At 36.9% G+C, this 20,593-nt stretch overlaps 1 protein-coding gene across 1 annotated transcript in view; it reads left to right on the top strand.

The window, feature by feature from the left end:
• The window catches only part of rims3 (regulating synaptic membrane exocytosis 3), a 40,927-nt gene extending 34,526 nt beyond the window's left edge, over nt 1-6,401 (top strand). The window contains 3 exon segments of the mRNA NM_001079023.1: nt 1,673-1,774; nt 3,977-4,116; nt 4,817-6,401. Of these exon segments, the coding sequence (NP_001072491.1) occupies nt 1,673-1,774; nt 3,977-4,116; nt 4,817-5,029 (455 nt within the window). The 3' untranslated portion in view covers nt 5,030-6,401.
• Nucleotides 6,402-20,593: the final 14,192 nt, after the last annotated feature.

Genomic DNA, 20,593 nt, shown 5'->3' with positions numbered 1-20,593 from the left:
CCCAGGCCCCCCACCCCTGACTGTGTCTGTTGTATAGATAGACACCACTATTTTGCCAATACAAGAGGCTAATTGATTATACAGAAAGCCCTGAAGACAGTGAATGCAGGTTTAATGTGATAGTACCATAACCAAATTGTAGTTATTGCTACAAAGCTTTGGTGTGGCTACACCCATATACTAATAATCATTCTGAAACAGAGCCAGAAAAGTAAATACTCTTCAGCGCCATTTGCTGATTCTTGTATCATGCTGGGTAATTGCCTAGGCTAGATTTTTATAGTTTCCAGAAATTTGCCATTTATATAGTGCCAGAGTCTCAAGATGCTTTTTGGACTCTCTATTAGGATTGGTAATCAAAATTAAAACAATAATTGTCATTAATATGCCTTACCCTTCTGGGCATTGATTCCATTAAAAAAGAAAAGAAAACAACACTGCTAAACCATCATCTCTCCCATATCTTTACAAAACTTTGGCTACCCCTCCTGTGGGAGCAATTTTATTTATAGCGTAATTTTCTTCCAGCAGATTGCCCCAGTCCCATGGGAACAATCTCCATCTGTAATTATCTTGTTAACAATTTAAAGACATACAGTCCTGTAGCTCAAAGCAATAACATCTGAACCAGAACTTTTGCAGTATGACTAACAGTACTTTTTAGTGCTATTTTAGTTCTAGCACAGTTGTTGATATTTGCCTTTTTAACAGAAAAATAAAGACTATTTATAAGAATATGTTTCCTTCTAGATGATCCTGTTTTTCTAGAGTTGCTTAAACAGCTTATTGATAAGTATAACAAAGCCCATTAATAAGATAATACCCTAAATATATGGTTAAGAGGAACACAAGTCTACTCAGAACTTACTAGCAGAAAACATTTTGTTGAAAAAAGATGCCATAAGATCAGTACTAATGTTGGCTATTGGTCAGCTAATGCATATGAGGAGAATGGGCACAGCAATGCAGAAAAGTAAGTAATTAAACAAGTTTAGCAGCTTCTTCAAGTGTTGCAGGTCAACAAATATGGAGAACAATGGAGTCTCAAGCAAACCCATTAAATATTTTTACTGCTGCTGTCAACATTCCTGACTAAAAATTAGATTTCCTTTAAACCTCCTCTCTATGAGGATACAGACAGATCGTCATAATAAAGGGTAAAATGAGGAGAAACCACATAATGCAGAAGCATGAATAAAATATGCAGATCCGTTCAAGGTCCACATTTGTCGTCAATAATTTTGCAAAAAGTTGCCTTTTCAGTGCTTTGAGGACATGCATTAATATACTTGTAATATTCCGTTGTAATAATACTGTAGGAAAAAGTAAAAGGGGCAGTAACACCAGAGTTCAAATTGTTTTATTTTGTATGTGAAATATTTTTATTGCATAGGTGTGGAGAGAGCCAGCTTATCTGTTACACCCTAGGCAAATTGACCCCTTCATACTACATATTAGCTTATTTATATCCATTATATTAGGACTACTGAACTTTTCTTGTTTTAAAAGTTTAAAAGTATGTTAAACAAAAACACCAATCTTGCAAAAAGAAATCTGTTCCACCAGTAAACTTTAATGACATGCAAAATAATATGTTTATGGACTGTGCCATGTAAACCATGTTATTAGAATATTAGAACATTAGAAATAATCCATGGTCATTCTTTTCCAGGGGATGTTCACATTGGGATGGTAGACAGAAATGGGCAGCTGGAGGTGGAAGTAATACAGGCCCGAGGTCTGACTCCAAAGCCAGGCTCCAAATCTATACCAGGTACAGGAAATAATGGCATCAACAGCTGTACAAAAGCTAAAGGGTTAAGGTCATCATTGTGCTTACTATTGCATGAAAATATGTGACATGTTGTGTACGGTAGAGTACTTTGTAAAATAAATGTTGCTTGCCAGGTGACTGCAATGTAAGGCTATGGGAGGTTGTTTTAAAGAATAAGTAAACCTTTTTATAAACAAATCTTTAAAATGACTCTTACCTATCCCCCAAAATTACATACTTCACTTTCAGCTTTCAGTCTAACATCTTTCCCAGCACTGAAACAAATCTGCGGCACAGATCATCTACTTACTGTACCAGCATGAAGCACTGCTCCCTTTAGTTTGCTGAGGTGGCCTCCTTCTTTGACTTTCTAGTAGGGTTGCCTTCTTTTGGCTTGCATTATACAAGCTTTTGGGTTGGAGGGTGGTTGATAACAAAATGGGGTGAAGAAATAGCCTGGTGGGGTGGGGAAATGGGCATAACAGGAATTAAGTAGCAGAAACGGTGATTAAAGGGGGTTCATAGGGTATTACAAATTTACCGGCAAGTATGTAGCCAAAGTGTAAAATTGTTATACTAGCCCCGGGTCTAGCTAGTGTCAAATACCGTCTGGGTGGCAACCCTACTGTCTAGTTAGTCAAAGAGTTCTATACTGAGCATGCAGCATTTGTTTTTTTTTATTTTGCAAGCTTAAGAAATGCAAGCTGAAGTAATGCAGAGGCAAGCCTGTCTGGTAATACCACACATGGGAAGGAGTATACAGATACAAAGAAGAGAGAGTTTATTGACTTGATTTTGGGCTATTTTAAGGGTAGGGGCACACTGAGCAAATCATCCAGTTTCTCAGCCTGTGTTTTTCTACATGGGCAGAGGAAAGTGGATCCGCAGTCATCTGTTCTTTTGTGTAGTCCCATGCCCCAGCTTGTGTGGTGTGGCAATGAGAGAAATTTGGTGCAAACTTTTGAGTTTCCACACCAATACCTACCTAGTGTAGTTCCACACTGCACAATGCAGAGAGAACATAAGCTGAGAAAAGTGAATGATCTGCTCAGTGTGCCCCTGCCCTTGTGTGTAGGACTATTTCCTGATACTCCTCTGACTTCCTCTCCTTCCTTTCTTGTAAATAACAGGAGCGTTTCTTGCTCCTGTGACAGGGATTTTAGATATATGCCAAGACTAGAACCACTATCACATACTGTAGGTGGAAACAGGATCAAATTCACTTTTTTTTCCAAATAGCTCATATGGATGAGCACAGTGCTGGTGAAAATGCTTGGCATACTTGTGGCTGGATTGACAATTGGAAAGAAAGAGAGATAAGGAGGCTTATTTGAGGCAATGTAAAGAGAAGTATTATACCAATAAACTATGTCAATACATGATGTCTGAACCTCTAATGCAGTGATACCCAACCAGTGGCTTGTGAGCAGCATGTTGCTCACGTCCCCCATTAATGTTACTCACAGTGGCCTCAAAGAAGGTGCCCATTTTTAAATTTCTGGCTTGGAGGCAAGTTTTGAAAGCACAAAGACACAGTTTTACCCCAAGCAGAACCTGCAGGCTAGCAGGCCACAAGGGGCTACCAAATAGCCAATCACAGTCTTTATTTGGCATCGCCACACATGCTTGTGTGGCTCAACAACACTTTTTACACCTGAGTGTGGTTCACAAGTGAAAAGGTTTACTTCAGTTTTGACAAAGATAGCTACTTTGGGCTATTACAAAGCAGCAGCTCTGTTACACTTTATGGCTGAGATTCTAGCCATTAACAATGATATAATACTGTATCTTCCCTAAAACCCTGCCAGGTCATATGTAGATGGCAGTGCCTAGAACACAGCAGACCCCCTGGTGCCGCAGTTCCCCTTACTGCTTTCTATTTGTGTAAAATCGTGTTGCGCAGTTTTCTGCAGTTAAGCTGGTACCACACATATTAAGTGTTTTACATGTGGCAATTCTCATTCTTCTACATGTAAAGATATTTTTTGATACTTTGTTACCCACAGAGAAGGAGACTCTCAGGGGTGACAAAGTACCATGTGTGCCATTGCTCTTAAAGCAGCACTACTTTTACTACGATTTGCAAGAAAAGCATATTTCTAAATATATCTTTTCCAGCTCTAATGTGTATGCCTTTATTTGCTTCCTAATGTTTATGCTGCTCTTTATTTGCTTACTCTTCCTCAAAACTTTTGTCTGCAGCTCCATATATTAAGGTGTACCTGATAGAGAATGGAGTCTGCCTTTCCAAGAAGAAGACAAGGACTTCAAAGAAAACTTGGGACCCTGTATATCAACAGGCTCTTTTGTTTGATGAAGGGCCACAGGGCAAGGTCTTACAGGTATGATGGTCTTGTAGATAAAGGACTGTACTACAGTAATGTGTTCTTGCAGAAAAGGCCACATTTTAGGCTGGATGGCTATTGCTGCAGATTCTAGTCTAGGGACAGTTCAGCTCTTGAGTTAAGGGTGATATTGATATTAAAATTATAGATTGTAAAGGATAACAAAATCAAAATTAAGAGTCAAGTTAAAATATGTATGTATGTATATTTTTATTTATAAAGCGCTACTTATGTACGCATCGCTGTACAGTATATACATACAAGTGCTATGCTCTGTAGGTCCCCTACTTTTCTCACATGGCTTATAGCAAGAGTAAAGATAATTTTTGAAAGCAAAACATATCCTTGTTTATCTTCCACTTATTCTGTAATAGAACAACATTCTACCTCACCTCTACCATTCTTACACATACACTAGAGTTGATCTGCCTTGGCTTTGGTAAATCTGAATGTTTCCCATGGCACCAAAAACCTGTAGTGGTCATAATTCATAAATAGATGTTACAGTTGTTGCTGACTATGAGAATTTTCTGTACCATAAAGAGAGCAAAGGGGAAGGATTGCAGATGTTTTAGTTTTGCTGGGATTGTCAGTGAAGATGCAGAAATACCTTCTGGATTCCCCAGTTAAGTTGCTAAATCTGCTCACCATGTTGCAATTTAATAGCTAAGAAGTGATCAATTTTGTTCTTCTGCAGGTAATAGTTTGGGGAGACTACGGTCGCATGGATCACAAATGTTTCATGGGGATGGCACAGATCCTTCTGGAGGAGCTTGATCTTAGTTCTTGTGTTACAGGATGGTACAAACTCTTTCCTACTTCTTCTCTGGCAGACTCAAGCATTGCCCCCCTCACCCGCCGACTCTCCCAGTCCTCTCTTGAGAGTTCCACCAGCCCATCCTGCACTTAATCAGTGGAACACAACCTCTTTATACTACCTTCCCCCCTTTATCCCACAGCCTAGACGATAACTGCCTCATCCTTGTCACAAAACTGAGACTTGGTTGATAACTCAGTGTATCTGTCCAGTGCTGTGGGAAAGAAGATGGAAATCGGCAGGCTAGCATTGGCATTTGGAGCCCAGCTCCACTGCTACTGCACATATAAATTAACATGCAACTTTAGAGACTGTTATAACAAATTGTATGTGAAAAGATTTATAGAACAAAACCTGGACAATCCAATCAGAAAATAACCAGTCAAGCAGCTCCCTTTGATTTTGTTCTATAGGTCAGTGGTTGTTTAATTAAGTTGTTCTTGGCAACCACTGTTAACTTGGGATACACAACCAACATAAGTTCTCCAAATCAAGAACATTCAACAAATCAGTTTTCTTCTACAAGAGAAAAAAAGCACACTTACAGCAGAGACAAGCACACAGATGCTAACTTGTATTAAATACCTGCACATATATTTACCCATTTCAACTGCAGGTGCCTGGTTATTATTTTTCCTATCAAGTCAGTGCTCTGCTGTGACAGATTTTTTTCGCTATTACTTTTTGCCCCATCTACTCACCCCTGCTGCTTCCAACAAACCCTTTCTCAAATTGAAAGATTACAGCCAGATTTTACAAATCTGGCAATTGTGGTACATTCCATATTTCACTTAAATTAATATATACCTATGGATATGTATGCAGTTACTTGCAGTTAAACAACTGAGTGCTATTTTTCAGGTACATAGAGTTCTTTTGACTTTCTGCTTTAAAATGGAATGTAGCATTTTCAGCGTGCAATTATAACTCTGACAATGCACATAGAGAAGTGAGGAAAGGAAGCATTTAACTTATCTACACCCCTTTTCAGCACTGATAAGCAATCTTGTTTTTGATATACACACATACAAATGCATGCTGCTTTCTGCGTGAATTCAGATCACATCCAAATCATGTCTGTTACTCCAAGTGCATTAAAAATAATTAGCTGCACTGAATGTTTAAATACTTTAGTGCCATGATGAACTATGGATTGATTGTGTTTTTCACAGTTACCCAGCACCAAAGGATTGTAAAAAAATTAGCAATGCATTTTACTGCTAAAATGAATGAACGTTAAACCAGATAAAGTTGCCAAGACTGCAAATTTAGGTTGTGAAAAGACATCACCAGTTTCCTATTTTATTTTTTGGTATAACCGCAATGGTAGCAGTACAGATCTGCTAAAGAATATGAGTACACTAACATATCATGCAATGAGATTCTCCACTTTTGAGGTTTTTTTGTTACCAGGAGTATGGACTGTCAAGGTTAAACAGGGAACAATCTAAGGTAAAAGGATTGAGGAAAATATGAAATTGAGGGATGGGACCCGCCAGCCTGACAGCCAGAGTTAATGAGCATACATGTAGCACTTGATCCCCCATGGGATCTTGTTTTCTGAGTGAAGTGTTTACAGTAACCACTCAGGGCTGCAAATTCTAATTGATCAAAGAATGGAAAGCACCAGACAACCAGAAGAAAGAAGACCAGCGTGCCCAGGACAGTAAAGGACAGTTCCTCTTAAATAACTGCATTGACCAAAATGATCAAGAACTGAATAGACTTGCATTTAGGCCTCCAGGAGGGGGTCTTACTAATCGCTGATAGCAAGAGTCTGTTCTAAGAAGATGCTGAATTATTCATGGATAGTTTGAAACATTACAGAAAAATAGATTGTTTCTGGGAAAGTGGATAAAAATGCTAGAATCAAGCAAACAGATTCCTCTCCATGCCTTCAAAAAGCAATACCCAGGATGGAAGAGAAATCAATGAATATCAGTGAAATAAATAATATATACTATTTACCACAAACACATTCCTACCGCCACCAGAGTTTTATGGGCAATACAAGATTAAAAGATGACCACGTAACCACAACAAACACCATGCAACTATAAGTCTCCATGAATATTGATGCCAAGGTCAACTAACATAATACTTCCAACCCTTTTCTTTTAAAAGTTAATTGCATCTTTGTCTGGTGCAACTAAATTTTTCTATTCTGCCACTGCGACACCAAAGGATGATGAACAGGTTAAGTATGGAAGGATGTTATTACTTTGCTGAAAATATATTTATGTTCAAGATCTTTGAAGGTATCACTAGTCCTGTGATTTTTGTATCACTGTTTATGTGCCGAGCAAGCATGTCAAAAATATTAGTCACAAATAGTTCTTAAATAATCACTGTTTTATACATTATAATGCACTGTCTAATATTGGCTCAGCGCATTGCTCCCTAGGGGTTCTAAAGAAGTCCAAATTTCATTTGGAACCTGTGTGACAGAGAGATGTGTTAGCTGCTTGTTATGCCAACATGACACTACAGTATCTCTTCAGAACAGAATGGCATAAATGGTTTCATATTCTTACAGGTTTTATGTGCATGGATAAGAATATGAATGTGGCTGCACCCACCCTGTAATCTAAAATAACAAACTATGTCTATGGGCACAAGCCTGGGATTCTTGAATTTGAAAATAAGGTTTGCTGCTGAAAAATGGTTAAAGAACCAGTAACACCAGAATTTTAAGATGTATTTAATTAGCCTAAAATACTATTTATTTGTATATGTGACATATGAAACTGTTTTATATATTTTTATATATTAAATAAATATATGTAATATATTTATAAATATTAAATAAAATATAGCAAAAAGGATTCATTATATCTTAGTTGGGATCAAGTTCAAGGTATTCTTTTATAATTACAATTTCAAATTTGTAATTATTTGATAAAAATTTAATCTGTAGGACAGTGATCCCAACCAGTGGCTCAGGGGCAACATGTTGCTCACCAACCCCTTGGATATTGCTGTCAGTGCCCCCAAACCAGGTAGTTATTTTTGAATTCCTGACTTGGTGGCAAGTTTGGTTGCATAAAAACAAGATTACTACCAAATAAAGCTTCCTGTTAACCGTGTGTGCATGGAGGCTCCCTAATAGCCACACTTATCCCTTATTTGGCACCTCCTTATGATGCTTGTGTTGCTCTCCAAGTCTTTTTACATTTGACTTTGGCTCACAAGTATGATATGTTGGGGACCCCTGCTGTAGGAGATGGCCTTCCTGTAATTCAGAACCTTCTGGATATTACTTTCTGTATTACACTATTTAGAAATAATGGCACATTTGCAGCAGTGTAGACTAAGGCTAAATAGTTTGTAATAGTAGTAATTCTTTGCCAAGAATTAATGTCATGATCTAAAAAGTAATTTCTTTTTTTAATGCCGGGTGAAGATTATAATAATAGTTGTCTATAGAATAATTGCCCTAGTGTGAATATATATTTTACATGTTTTCAGGCTGACACTTTTTCAGAAAATTTCCTGGTGTAACTGGTTCTTTAGTGACTTAAACCACTCTCAGTACATTTTCCTTAAAGGGGAACCATTGTGAAATTTAAATGTAATCTAAGTTTTGTCTCATGGCAATAACAAAGGTTCCATATATAATCAGTTCAAAATGCTGTACCTCACATTACTCTTCACTCACCTCCTCTCAGGAACATGCCTTTTTTCACTCTGTCTATATGCAAAGGTCAGGGTAAAATTTTGGTTAACAGATTTGGTTTAAAACATCTTTTAGGGGGCTCCCTTTCCTAGCAGATGTATTAGTGCTAACTCAAATAACTGACTCCAGCATGGATAAAATCTAACAAAATACTTGACTTTGGCACAAGTCCTGCATGTAGAGAAAAAGGATTTTTAATTTTGAAAGAGTAAGCTCTAATACTTCTTCTAGGCGAAGGGTGCAACCCCCCAAAAGATGTATTAGACCTGTCAATCAGAACTCCTCATCCTGCATAGAGAATAGAGAATAAAAAGAGACATATAATGAGTGAAAAGTAACTTGATTATTTCAGAAATGGTACAGAATTTTTAATCAATTTTATTTAGAACATTTCTTATTCCAGTCCATTAAAGCTTATATTAAATTTTCATTATCACAATAGATCCTAAACATACTAGAGATCTCCCTCATATATGGATAAGTCTTTTGCAATTCCTTTATATGTATTTTCAAGATAAAGAAATTAGGAAAAACTGTAATGTTGCTTTTCACTCTGTCCATTGGTTAACCAGGCGTCTTCTTGCTGTTGTACAGGCAGCCATCCAGTGCATTGAGATGCAGTTCCATAGAGGTTTAAAGACCACAGATCACTGGTTGAATCAAATTACATATTCTGTTTATATTATGTCTTGTATGTATGCATATCAGCCTAAATGTACTTGTCATGTTACATTTCTAAGGGGGCGGAGATGCTTTTCTTAAAAAATAGGAAGAGTCTTTGGCATTTTTGTCCCTGTAATCATGAAATCATAAATCATTTCCACAATCCACCAACTAAAGAAAATTATTTTTAGGAATGCCAAAGTAACTGACACAGCAACTAAAAAACTTATAGGAAATTATAACAAATATTCTTTCTAGTCTGTGAAATGGGCAGCGGTGATATTGATGTATCGGCTCTTATGACAGGCCAGAAAGACAAGGAAATAACAGGAATTAAGACAGTAGTATGCGAGGGGGGGTAATCCAATAAAACTGTCCAGATGTAACTGCCAGTTTGTTACATAGTCAAATATCTGAGGCAAGTTGAGAGCCCTCTGGAGATTTGATTTAGCTGACACAATGCTGAAATACACAGGTTTCCCTACACAGCAAAACAGGATGCCCTCCTTAATTTAGGACTTTATTATTACAGGCAGCAGAATTCTCTGATGGATCCACAACTACATTTGCATCGCTTACAACATTTACAACTGCTTATTCTGAGCTTCATTATCACGGGAAGGGAGTAAGGCGCTTTAAAATACTCTTTAGTTCTGGAGGGCAAATGAGCTAAATGATTTTCTGTAGTTGAGCTGTGGGCATTTTATAAAGTTGGCTGAATAGACAGGAAAAGAAAAGTAATCAGGTTTTTTTCTTTAGCAGAGTGTAGTCTTTGGTAAAACAGAAAAGCAGCACAGGTCAGTTATAGTAAATTCTTTGAGATGTTATATTTTTAAAATATTTTTAAAGAGGAATGTTAGGGCTCATCTTCAAAAGACAAGCCAATAATCAAAGTGTACAGAAGGTACAAATGTCCCTGAGTCCCTGTCATTATTAGGGCACACAAATCAATATTTAGTATTATTCAAAATATAAAATAAGGGGGAACCAAAGGTAACACTTGCAATGGACCTTATGTGGGATAATTGTTAGTTGTTCATTATTCCACAGTTCTGTAGTGGAGCCCAAATATTTTCATACTTCTATTAATTCACATTAATACTAGAATATCTTAATTATATGGCATCCTGATGCACTAATGTAAAACCCTTTGTACATTCCTACAAAGCAGTTCTGCCATCGACAGGCAATTATACAGGGTTTTAAGCCCTATAGCACCCAAGGGGCAGTAAAATTCCCCCACTCTCCATTCACATGGGATTTTTAGAGGTGTATTTATCAATGGATGAAAGATAGAGTTCACTATTTAATAAATATGCCTCTAAAAATCCCATAGGAATGAATAGAGACTGGGGGACTTTTACTGTTGTGAGCTTTAATTTCACATTTTGATAATTCATCCTTTTAGGGCCAGATTTAGCAACATTTTGCATTAAGTGGTATTAGAGTTTTTTGAAACCACAAATAAACTCATTTCCATGAAAACCACGAATGTCTAGTATTTTATTAAAAGATGCAAAATTAAAAAGCATGAACTAATTAAAATCCAGAAGAACATGAAATTTATTGTATTAGTGTTTTCGTGGTTTTGACACATAAAAAAGGTGAAAAACATTTTTTTTACTTTTTTTTACACAGCACAATTGAGTACAAAAACAGGAATTGTAAAAAAAATAAAATACTTATATCAGTAAATGCCCCCCTGTCCTAATGCCGTTCAATCTAGGGGGCATTTCAGGAGATGCACTGGTGCTGCCTAACACCGGCCAAACACAGCCAATGGTATGTGCTTCATTGTAGAAGAGCTGCAACTCCAGGCACAACTTGGGGGGCAAGTGTAGAAACAGAATTATTGCACACATTGAGAAGAACAGCATTTCCACTTAAAAAATGATTGGGTAGTTTGATCAATAACATATATGGAAGGCTCCATTTCGTAAACAGTGTTTTCTTTTTATTTACATTAGTTCATCTTTTACAGCACACTTCAGTTTCTTCCCTAAACTATCCCTTACTCCTCTGCTTCTTTCCCTGTCTCTCACACAATGAATTGTCTCCTCATTTCCTTTTTCTTCTCTACAACACTTTACAAACTTTATTAACACATAACATTAACGAGAATCCCCCAACAGGTCCCTTACATGCTGTTTGCTGCCTTTAGTACACATTACGTCATGGCAAAATCAGCCCTGACTTATATGTACATGAATGTATTCTGAAACAAATAAAAACCACCTAAAGACTGTTAAGGAGCCAGTAATGCAGAGCCACAGCTTGCCATTCTCAGTTATGTATTGTACACATACATAAATTACGTAAATTACTTCTGAAGTGCTATTAGAAGAACTATGGCATCAACATTGTTTGTTCTGTTATCGCCTTGCAAAACATTGTTTCTAGTTGGTAGACTTGTGCTTCCCAGTGTATTTGCAGTATGTCCTAGCTGGGCTATTTTAAGACAAATGAGGGTTTTACAGGTGCAGGTTTGGAGGTCCGGCACCTACGCAGCAGGGACCTATCTCAACTCTCAGCGGTTACAAGAAAGTATTGTTTTGTTGCTAATTAAGGGCTCCACATAGAGCTAGTAACGAATGCCTTGTACAAAAGCCACCGCAATTTTCTTTGCATCCAGGGTACCAAATGGTAATGATGTGTATCGCTCCTTGCAGGTGCTTCAATAAAAAAAATATATTCAGCAGAAAATGTAGCTATCCACAATTTTTACTTTTGTCAGCAAAGGAGACAAAGGTAAGAGGAAGGGCTGGCAAGGGAGAAGTTGGCAGGGGTAGGGGAGGAGGTGAATATTCGATACAGATCTCAAGGGAGGAGGGGGTAAGGATGAGGGTGATATACAAAGAAACGTAAGAGCACAGAAAGAAGAATAGTGTGTAGATAGGGGGAATTAAAATATTGCATGGAATTTGTCCATTTTGGCACTGTTTTTATTTAGCTTAAGTTACAACAATAGTGAACAAGAAGACTGCTGAAAAATATAAAAGTGTTATAAAGCTATGCCATTATGCAGATACTGTATATATAATATATATATATATATATATATATATATATATATATATATATATATATATATATATATATATGTATAGAAAGAGAGAGCTCATAAATGAAATCCAGAAAGTCCAGTTTTTAATTGAAACTGAAATACTTATGCCTTAGTGGACTTGCTTAAAAATTGTCCTAGTTGATAGTCTTCATTCCTTTTCTATTAAATATTTAAGATATGAAGTCCCCCTTATGCCTTCTTATATAGGGGCTGATACCTATCCTGGTAAATGAGCCCTGTAAATTGAAATGGATAGGGATGCACTAAATCCCAGATTTGAATTGTGGATTTATTCCAATCCTAGCACTTTCTGCAGAATTCAAATTCAGCTGAACTTAATTGGAACCCATAAAGTCATGCAACTTTCAAAATCTGGACAGTTTATGTTCACAATTAATGCAATCTTTTATTTTTCTCAAATGTAAATATGCAAATGAGGATTCTGCACAGCAGGGATTTCCAATGTAAGACCTACAGCCTTGGGCAACATAAGGCTCACTATAACTTTGCTGAGAAACAGGTCTGCACTCAATTTTCAAAACTTTTATCCAGATTATTATAAAAGAACAGTGTTCCTTTTTAATTAGTACTAAGCAAAAATATGGCCAAAGCTAGACTGATTATATACCCAGTCGCATATAGCAAGTAAATAAAAGCAGTTTAATATTTAGATGCCTCATCTAAAATAACTTCTGCAGTCAGTAGCCAAATAGGATGCACAGTAAATGGATGTCCTCAGTACACACAGATATATTAGGAGTGAGATACCATAACAGAACAGGTGCAGTTACAATATGCCAGGTCACAGGGATGTACCGTGCCATCAATCTTGCAAAGGAATCCATGTCTTTTCCGAAGTGGCAGCCACAACTGTATCACACAATTGGTGTTAAAAAAAGGTAGAAATACCACAACACTCACAGGACTTTGAAAAATAACAAAATATTTTTATTAGTGCAATATCAACATTTTGGTCACATACTGCTCAACACAACTGAAGTTGGTAGGCTAGGTAGTTATAAAGAACACAGAGCCTGTGGGCTTCTCCAACCATACATTCTCCACCCTATTGTGAACTAATTTAAGTCATTATAACTATACTGTTTTTCAAAGAAGTTATATAGATAACTTTTCTTTGTTAAATACTAGCTGATGGCTTACAATATACGGTAAGTGACTTAATACATGCCCCTGGTCTTCCAAAAGCATGACATTTATTTGTAATTGGCAAGTAAAAATACATTTTACCTTTGCAGAAACAGCAGTTTTGGGTCACTCTTGGTAATCAGAACAGGCTGCATTGTTCAGCTCGCAGAATTGCACCTTCCCCCCTGGATTTCTGTTGAATGTCTTCTGTGCTCTAATCTGGTATCACAGGGTTTGGTACCTGCTTTTGTTTGTAAAGCTTTGTGTATGGCAAAAAATGAATATATATGTATATGGTAAATATATAAAATAAATAGGGCCAAGAATATGTCAAATAATATATGTTTCAAAGCTGATGTCTTATATCAGAAACGTATGGTTAAAAGGGAAAACTGCATTTTCTACCTGTGCCCCGTAATGTTTTTTAGATGTGGTCTTTCATGTAAAATTCTAGTATTTTTGTGGTTTCCATGCAGCAGGACTGATGATTCTTAAAAAAAATTGTATAAAAAAAAAAGAAAAGAAAAAGAGAGCACGATTCTTTTTGTAAATTATTCTTGGCAATTTTGAAAGAGGAAATAAAATGTGAGCACATTTGGATGTTCAGCTTGTAACGCATGTATTCTATGAAACAGAAATTAATAAACCCTATTGAAATGAAAGCTACCGTGTCTTGTGAATTCGGGGAAAATTAATTGAAATTCATCTGGCCCACTCTTTGACTGTCCTCTAAATTAAAGAGCATGTTTTCATGTTATGACTACAAATCACTTCATATACCAACATTTTATCAGTGTTTGAGCATCCAAGGAGCTGTAGCCCAGCAACATTAGGGCTTATATCACTTTTAATAACTTTCAAACATAGGCAAATACAATCCTAATTAGCTTTTACACTGACTCTCATTCACTGCTTCAGCCCCCTAGGGTAGCAGCTCCACAGTTTGGGGACCTCTGCTTTAACAGTAGATGGGGCTCTAGTAGAGAATGGTTTCCTTGTTGTATGCAAACACAATCGTTTTTACCACACACCTGCACTGGTGGTGCAAGCCTTCCATTGGACTGGCAGGTCCCTGTCTCCAGCAAATAGTATTGTAACTGAGCCACACACACACAACGATATATGCAGTCATAATAAATGAGGTAAGCTCCCCGACTGCATATATTGTTGTGTGTGTGCAGCTCCGTTACAATACTTTTTCGTGGTTGTATGGGCTTAGGGTGTGTGATTTAACAGCATGTCACTAACAGTTACAGAACATAGCTTTGGCTTGGACAACAGGAACCAAGCACATGTATGAAGACTGCAGAGCTTTGAAGTCAACCAACACACGTGCACTTCATTTTTTTTATCCTCCAAGATGCTTTGCACCACTTTTCCATTGCAATTCTTTTCACCCTCCCCTGAAGCTTTTCATCTCGCTCTTTTTAACCTATATTCAACTGTTTTTTAATTTCCTCTTCCTTACACTCTTTTTGTTTTTTACTTCCTTCACTGTTTTTCTAAAAACATACCAGACTATTCATCCCTTAATTGCTTTTTACCCCTTCTCTTTGTGGTCCAATTGTCCATTACATTGTTCTTACATGGCCATATTTTTTATTGTTTCTCTGCCTGGCCCACTTAATTCTATCAGTGATTTTTATGGGTTACATACTGAAAAACATTTGTGCATATTTATGGGCCAGGATTATGAAATCCTATGTTGGTGTGTAAAGGTGTTTCATGTGCCATCTCATATGTGTGGAGATGCAGTCACCAGTTCATACTGGTAGCTCAGAAGGACTCATTTAGGTTTGGCAGGGAAGATTGCAGTGTGTGCAATGTGACCCTGTTACCACCATAAGCTTTACAAGTGCTTTGCAGGGAAACCGGCAGCATATGGCGCAAACTGCATTAATATAACTTTAATACATTCTTATTCCTAAAAAATGCACACATAGCACATGAGGGATCCAATTAAATATGTTTTTTTATTTGTTTTTTTCTCCACCACAGGCACATTACTGCATGGCAGCTGGGAACCTGGGAAAAAAAATATAACTTGTGTAGAAAGTTTGAAATTTGAATGATCCATTTATTCGTTCATAATCACACCTAGACAGTGGGTGAAGTGAATAAACAAAATGAGAAGGCATGCCTAAACCTTTTTTTAATACACTTCACCCACTGTCTAGATGGTATGCACCATGTAAAGTGAGGCACACCAGAAAACGACTGTTCAATACTAACAGCACACTGGCCCCGCAGAGTCTATTATTATGATTTTGATTATAATTTAATAATATAATTATAGTAATAATAATGACAGAACATGGATTACATTCTCACACAGGATAGGTTTTCGCTAAATAGAAAAGTGAAGCAAGGGTAGAGGAATCCAGAGGCTTTTGTCGGGTTGCACTGTATCTAGTTCCCCCACCCAGTATGCTTCTCTATTTAATATCGTTTTCATAATATCATCATCACCCTGCCCATTCATCAGCTGATCAACCTTTATTCCTGTCTATGTTCAAAAATTACTTTCACATGTTTGTTTTTCATCTTTTTTAAATGTTCTCCTTATTTTCTATCCATACATGTATTCACCTGAATCTTATACAGTATAACATAACCCAATTACACATTTTAATGGCTGCACTAAGTTGCTTGGAAAATAAGCTGCAACATTCTTTGTAGGGATAATGGTATTCAGTGTTTTCTGATCTCTTATGCAAACGCCACTTATTTATGATGGTAAAAGACATAGTCTACAGCAAAGTACTTCAAGGGAAGTCTATATAGAAATTTCACAACAATGTTGCAAGACTACAAGTCTTAGTATATAAATCAAAGGTAAAAAAAATGCTGGAATCTAGTAAACTCAAGGATGGGTTCATAAATCAGTAGTGGGCTCACCTAACTTTGGAGAGTTAGTGGAATGTTTTTATGGGAGATTTATGACCCCTTTAACACAGAGTTTTGTAATTTAAATACCTTTTTAAATTAAGGCTATTTCAGCGATTCATTAAAATTCTAAAATGATATGCCTTTCCATGTGCCCTCAGTAGAACATCTCATACTATAAATAATCTTAATGTGTATACAAGTCTGATGAGCCATATGTGTGAAACACTTGTTCTTCCCGGACACTGCTGTAGGAACACAACAAGTGGCTTTGTTTAAGAAGCTGTGAGTTTTCCCATTGGAAATGACTGGAATAGATGAGTACTGCTAAACATCATGCTGGTATCACATGGTTGGTTAATCTATGCTGGGCAGTATGCTGTGGCTACATAAAAGGAAGATTATAAAACAACTACAGGAAGAATATAAAACAACTAGAGAAAATATGTAAACTGGAGTAATGAAAGTAAATCATAAATGAAACTCCTAACGTCACCTTTACAAAGCCTCAAAACTGAATGTATTATTGTGCAGTACAACAAAATTTCAACCATAAAGATGGGGGTGCAAAAAACTAAAGTGAGAAAAACTGAACAGCAGGTCAATGTAGAAATGAGACAAGTAGAAAACTGAGAAAGACAACAAAACAGAGGTGGAGTGGAAGATGAAAGTGTTATGTCTTCTCATGTAGAAAGGTAAAACCTTTTCACTTTACCTCTTAATTACCTTCTGCCCATTTATTTGTCCCAGGGGATGAATAAATTTTATTTTATGCCAACAGTAAGCAACCATGTGCCACACAGGAGAAAATATGTTCAGAAAGATTGGGGTTGAAAAAGTTATTCTCTTGTATTGTTTGATTTAATATGATAAACGTTTGTTTTCTCGGTTATAATTTTTTTTGTAATAGCAGCCAATTACTAATCAGTCCGTAACCCATACATACAAATACTATATTTATGTAAGGGAAGGGTCTTACCTCTCCTAAGAACTCTTTTTGTGGTGCAAAAAAGTATTTGTGTCCAGTCAAAGTAGCTGTTACTACACTGCACTACAATGCAGTAGATCCATACTCCAAGTCCTTTCCTATGGAATTTATTATACTATGAGATATTGCAAAATGTTTTAAGGAGAAAGTTCTTTTTTTCACATGGGTTTCAAAAGTGGAGAATGCATAAGATTCACCTGAGTGGCTCAGCATATGTTTTTGTTGTGGTGTAATCTAATGGGTGTAGTTTTTGTGGTTGGACAGAAGATGGCAAACTGCATCTCTGTTTAGTCAGAATTAAAGTTCCTTTATAGTGAAACAAGTCCTCACATCTCAAATCCATCTCAAACTGTAATGTATTATTGAAAGGGAGGTTTAAAGGAACTGTTCAGTGTAAAAAGGAAATTGGGTAAAATAGATAGACCGTGCAAAATAAAAATAAAAAAATCAATATATTTAGTTAGGCAAAAATGTAATCTATCACAGCTAGAGTGGGCAGATGTCTAACATAATAGCCAGAACATTACTTTCTGCTTTACAGCTCTCTAAGCTTTTTGCAGTCAGTAATCAATCAGTGACTTGAGGGGGGAGGGCATATGTGACATAACTGTTCAGTTAGTATGACTATATAGATTTTCATTCATCCAGGTCATGGTATATCTAGTATAAGTAAATCTAAAGCAACTGGACTTGCTAATCATTACTCATGCGAGCAACTGAAGAAGCTGCTCGAATGAGTAGTGAAATGTCTTCAATGATTACTTAGCAAGTCCAGTTGCTTTAGATTTACTTATACTAGATATACCATGACCTGGATGAATGAAAATCTTTATAGTCATACTAACTGAACAGTTATGTCCCATATGTCAGAAGTAGTTAATGCTTAAGCATAACTACTTCTGACACCATATGCCCCCACCCCAAAGTTACTGACTTAGTAAGAGGTTAGAGAGCTGAAAGCAGGAAGTAGTGTTCTGGCTTTTATGTTAGACATCTGCTCATTTCAGCCTTTATAGATTACATTTTTGCCTAACTAACAATAGGAGAAATATTTTTTATTTTGTGCAGTCTACCTGTTTTACCCAGTTTTATTTTTGCACTGAACTGTTCCTTTAAGAGGATCATTGGTCAATTTTCCAACACTACTGCTTTAAACCTACTATAGACACATAGGATTTTGCTGCTTGAGAGAAGAAGCCAGGTACAGCGCAGGAAATGCGTCAGGATAGCGACCCAACACTTGTCAACATAATAACAAAAAGTTTTCCCATATTGGAGTGGGAGGGACTGTGGGACATCAGCATACATGGGACAGGGTGCTTATGGTGTGCTTATGGTGGGGACAGGGTGCAAAGTGTGAAAAACAACCTTGCCAATCTGAAATGAGTCCTTCTGATTCTGAACCACTAATGTAAATGTGTGACTGCACCATGATATTGTTTTATAAAACAATATCATAGTGTGCAGCATGTCAGAGAAAAACTGAGGAGAAAAAAGTTATAAAATGTTTATATTAGTAAAAAATAGTAGGGGTCATTTACAAATCTTTGGGGTGCAAGTGCTAAAGCACTAGGGGGGAAGTATCTCCGTGAAGTCAGAAGTAAAGTTCCTTTTCAGTCAAATACGTTTTCACATTTAAAACAGGTCCCATAACAGAAAGTAGCTATTTTTAAAGGGAGGTTGAAGGGAACTAGTGGGGGGGTGGGAGGGGTAGCAACTACATGCCTTCCCTTTGCCCACCCCTCTTGGATTAGTAGCTGCCTAACACAAGCAACAATCTTTTAAAGGGCCTACCATTTTAGTGAAAAATGAGAACAAAATCAAGTTTGTGTACAAAATGATACTATCACAAACCTACGGATAGCATCACAAACTACATAGCTTATGCGTGCTGGTTTAGTTCAGATATTTGCAGTTATTATTTCCAGCAGGAATTGCTGAGGCAAAGCAAGGCACCTACAGTCTAATACAGTTATTTCTCAAGTTTAAAGAATAAAACAGCTTAGGGGCTAAGGGGTCACAATGGCGTATTTACTGAGGGCAGGGCAGGTTGCAAAGAACAAAGAAAACAGGCACCTTATTTCCCCATCAGCACCTAAGGGCACATAAATGGCAAGGACCTGCACTTTCCTCATAAATACAGTGCTGCCAGTATTTGGCAATGCTGTATTTAGGAACGGCATACAGAGACCCTAAACAAAGCACTTTCTGAATAAACACTAAGGGGCACAGTTTTGCAGCCCTTAGTGCTCTAGCACTTCAGGGTCATCATAAATGACCCCTACAGTCCTTATTCTCCTTAAGAGTTTGACCCCATACATACCACACTGCACGTAGCACAGCAATGCCTGGGCCTTACATACCATCTTCTTAGGAATGCAGGATCCATAACTTTATTTTCTTAGATTTGTCCCTACCTGCCCTAGATAATGTCTAGCCCCAGGGAGGAAATACCCCCTTCCTAAATTTTTCATTCCTGAGAGAACCATTACTTAGCAATGCAGCTAACCTTGTTATAGTTTCAGTTTTAAAAAAGGTGTTCAGTGGTTTGAGTTTGACATAACGCATAAGACCAACTGACTGTTACATTCACATATATGGCATACACATCTAATTTTTTCTCTCTACAGAAAACAGAATGTTAACCTCAGGGGAACATGGATGCAGAAATCATTTGTTAAAAGAACAGGAAGCTAGGAAGGAGTTAAAATGTCCACTCTCTGCAGTCTCACACCTACATGTCACACGTGTTCTGCATTCCACTGCTGGGAAGGAGATATACAAAGATTATACACAGGGGGTTACATTGGAATGTCTGCAATAACCAGCTTCTCATGCTGATTATGCAAAAAAAGTAGGAGATATATAATATTCTCTCTAAATAAAACAATGTCATATTTCATAGTTCATTTGAAAAAAAACCCAGCAACCCCAACCCTTCCCAGAGCATATATATATATGTGTGTGTATATATATATATATATATATATATATATATGTGTGTGTATCTATATAGACATGAAGACCAGGTTGAGTACTTTTAAATATGTGACCTATTTTCTTGGTGCTACATTTGGAAAAGTTCATAGTGGGTAAATAACTATTTAAAAAAAAAAAAAAAAAAAAAAGCCTTTCTACTGTGTAGCCATTGTAATGCTGAAAATCTTTTCAAGCAGTATTCTCATGAATACCCCTTGCTGCTGACAGAATGTCACTCCATATTTCTGGGATCAA

The sequence above is a fragment of the Xenopus tropicalis genome, chromosome 2 (assembly GCF_000004195.4).
Source record: "Xenopus tropicalis strain Nigerian chromosome 2, UCB_Xtro_10.0, whole genome shotgun sequence".
In the NCBI taxonomy this organism is placed as follows: domain Eukaryota; kingdom Metazoa; phylum Chordata; class Amphibia; order Anura; family Pipidae; genus Xenopus; species Xenopus tropicalis.
The sequence above is the reverse complement of the archived record's forward strand: the minus strand, read 5'-3'. Positions and strand labels throughout refer to the sequence as shown.